The sequence below is a fragment of the Herpailurus yagouaroundi genome, unplaced genomic scaffold (assembly GCF_014898765.1).
Source record: "Herpailurus yagouaroundi ecotype Mexico unplaced genomic scaffold, PumYag 206, whole genome shotgun sequence".
In the NCBI taxonomy this organism is placed as follows: Eukaryota; Metazoa; Chordata; class Mammalia; order Carnivora; family Felidae; genus Herpailurus; species Herpailurus yagouaroundi.
In genome coordinates, this window is record NW_024412437.1 from 4453174 (window position 1) to 4456494 (window position 3321).

Below are 3321 nucleotides of genomic sequence, written 5' to 3' on the forward strand. Positions count from 1 at the left end.
ACGAATGGGGGAGGGATAGAGAGAGAGAGGGAGACACAGGATCCGAAGCAGGCTCCAGGCTCTGAGCTGTCAGCACAGAGCCGGATGCAGGACTCAAACTCATGAACCGTGAGATCATGACCTGAGCTGAGTCGGATGCTTAACCGACTGAGACACCCAGGCGCCCCTAGTTCCTAAACATTTTCATCACCCCAAAGGAAACCCTGAACCCATAAACAGCCACTCCCCATTCTTCCCTCCTCCTAGCCCCTGGCAACTATTGACCTGCTGTTTCTATGGCTTTGTCTATTCTGGACTTTTCGTATAAATGGAACCTCACAATATGCAGCCTTTTGTGACTGGCTTCTTCCACTTAGCATAATGTTTTCAGGGTTCATCTATATTGTAGTAGCATGTATCGGTCAGTATTTCATTCCCTTTTATGGGTGAATAATTCCATTTTATGGATATACCACATTTTTGTTTATCCACTCATCTATTTTTTTTAAATTTTTTAAAAAATGTTTATTTATTTTTGAGAGAGAGAGAGAGCATGAGTGGGGAAGGGGCAGAGAGAGCAGGAGACACAGAGTCCAAAGCAGGCTCCAGGCTCTGAGTTGTCCGCACAGAGCCCGATGCGGGGCTCGAACCCATGAGCCGAGCGATCATGACCTGAGCTGAAGTCGGACGCTCAATCGACTGAGCCACCCAGGCCCTCCTATCCACTCATCTATTGATGGATATAGGGCGGGTTTTCTTCTTTGGGCTCTTCTGAACAGTGCTCTGTCATGAACACAGGTGCACAATTTTTTGTTTGAATACCTGTTTTCAATTATTTTTGACCTATAAGTAGAATTGCTAGTTCATACGTCAGTTCTGTGTTTAACTTTCTGAGGAACCACCAAACCTCTAACTCATTTTTTACACTTATAATTTCAAGGTGGCTTGACTATTAAATAGAAGCAGTTGGACCGCTATCGGCAAACCTCAGGCTAGGCCCAACGATGTCTCTCAGAAACACTGACCAGAGCCAGTTAGACTCGATCTGAGCCAACCAAGGGTTATAGGCAGGGCTTTGAATAGCTTTCTCTGCTGCTCTGCATGTCACAACACGAACCGGCTGGGCAGGAATACCTTCCTGACTCCTAGACACCCTCCCTTCTCCATTATGCTGCACACACTTTTGGAAAAAGAAAAGCAACATGTTAACCACCTAACTTCCAGGCTTCCCTCCTGTTTTTGCAAATGAGTTCAGATCAGCATCTGGAGTCCGAAGAGACATGGTGCGTGGGGGCCACACCTGCTCCCCTGTCGTGGGCAGAGGTCAGCCACTTCATGGTTGGAGAACAGGGCCTCCTGAACACTATTGAGACTAGAGAGATTTTTCCATCCAGGGTAGACTTTTACCGTACATTTTGCCGGAAGGCACCGCCCGGTGATTCTGACTCTATCAATCCATAGATTCTGGAGGTGAACCTATCCTGCTTTGTAGATTGTAGATTGTCCACCCTGCGGGCTTGGCCAGGACAACAGGACATAGTCCTACTATAGCCATGTTTACTGAAGCCTATTTACTGACTCATGAGGCTTCTCGGCCATGAAGCCAACCGGACAGCAAACTGATTGGCACTGATTTTCTAAATTTAAACCTGCCCTGTGCCTCTCGGAGTGCTGACCTCTTAACCACAACTGCCTAACACAAGGGTGGCTTCTGAGACACAGGGCCCCAAATCCAGGAACGTTACCTTTGCACTGCCCAGAACAGAGACCGAACAAAACGGCTGTTTCCACTTGAAACTAAACACTGAGAATAAAGAAGCTGGCTTCCGGGGTCCCGTCTGCACAGTCTCTCTGCCACCCCAGCTGTCACTTGTCGCTCGTCCCCTGGCAGCCCTTCCAGGTGTCCGGGCCCGAATCTGCTGTTAGGACACAAAAAAGTCCCTTGGCTGGTCATATCCTCTGTAATCTGGCAGGAAACCTAACATTTGCTAGCTCCAGTCCTAGGTCAAACAGACAGCTTATCTGCTTCCTTGTAGGGAAGAGTCTGCTTCACTGTGTCCGGTTTAGGGGGATTTTCACCATGACCTCACCCTCCTGCAGCTACCATCCACTGACGTCGGTGCGGCACGAATGAGGCATTAGCAACCCCTCCTCGCACATCTCAGATTAACATCAACTCCAGTATCTGCTCTTTTGCGGGGTCTGAGAATGCCAAAAAGAGTTGGGGGCGTGGGGAGGGGGGCTGATGTTGTGTGGGTATCATTCCAGGCTTGGGAGAGCAGGATGTCAAAGAAACCACCTCAAGAAAAGGCCCTAAAACCTTCCAGACTCGCGCCTGCTGCCTGAATAGCACCCCAGCCAGGGGCCTCGAAATCAGGCGCGCGAATCTTGACAGCAGGCGGCGGGAACGTAACCCAGCAGTGAGAGCCGTAGGAGAGCCCCAAAGGGCAGGGTCTGGGACCCGGTCTCCGGCCTCCTGCCTCCGGGCTCGGGCTCGGGGAAGCGGCCCTCCTGCCAGTCATTGGGCGCAGCTAATTAAAGGGAAACAGAAAGTCGGGTTCCAAGCGCGCGCCTCGGCTGGCCGGAGACCACGTGACCATTCCCAGCCCCACCCCAACCCCCGCGCGCGCCGAGCGGCGGCCGCGGGCACCGGGGCTAGAGCTTGACTCGCCGGCCCACGGCGGGAGGCGGCGGGTTGGAGCGGGGTTGGTGGGAAGAGGCCTCGGCGTGCGTGCGTGCGTGCGTGCGTGCGCGCCCCCCGGGAGGCGGCGGGCGCGCGCACGCCCGGGGGCCACCGCCCCTCCTGGACCCGCCCTCTTTCCCTCCCTCCCTCCCGCCCTCCCCGGCTCCTCCGGCCCGCCCTGCCCGGCCCGCCCTGCGAGTCACCTCTCTGGTTCCCTCCCTCCCCGGGCGCGCTCGGGCCGCCGCAGCGCTCCCCGCCCTCGAGCCTCGTAGCAGGAGCCGCCCGCCGCCCGAGGAGGAGGTGGAGGGAGCCGGAGGGGCCCGCCGAGGCGGCGGCGGCGGCGGCAAGATGGCGGACTTCCTGCCGTCGCGGTCCGTGCTGTCCGTGTGCTTCCCCGGCTGCGTGCTCACGAGCGGCGAGGCCGAGCAGCAGCGCAAGTCCAAGGAGATCGACAAATGCCTGTCCCGGGAGAAGACCTACGTGAAGCGGCTCGTGAAGATCCTGCTGCTGGGCGCGGGCGAGAGCGGCAAGTCCACCTTCCTGAAGCAGATGCGGATCATCCACGGGCAGGACTTCGACCAGCGCGCGCGCGAGGAGTTCCGCCCCACCATCTACAGCAACGTGATTAAAGGTGCAGAGCGGGGGTCGCCGCGGGGATC

General features: G+C 55.9%; 1 protein-coding gene across 1 annotated transcript in view; it reads left to right on the forward strand.

Annotated features, from left to right (window-relative positions):
- The first annotated feature begins 2852 nt into the window (after positions 1-2852).
- Positions 2853-3321, forward strand: part of GNA13 (G protein subunit alpha 13) — a 44820-nt gene continuing 44351 nt past the window's right edge. The window contains exon 1 of the mRNA XM_040452198.1: positions 2853-3293. Coding sequence (XP_040308132.1) covers positions 3011-3293 — 283 coding nt within the window. The 5' untranslated portion in view covers positions 2853-3010. The remainder of the gene's footprint in view (positions 3294-3321) is intronic.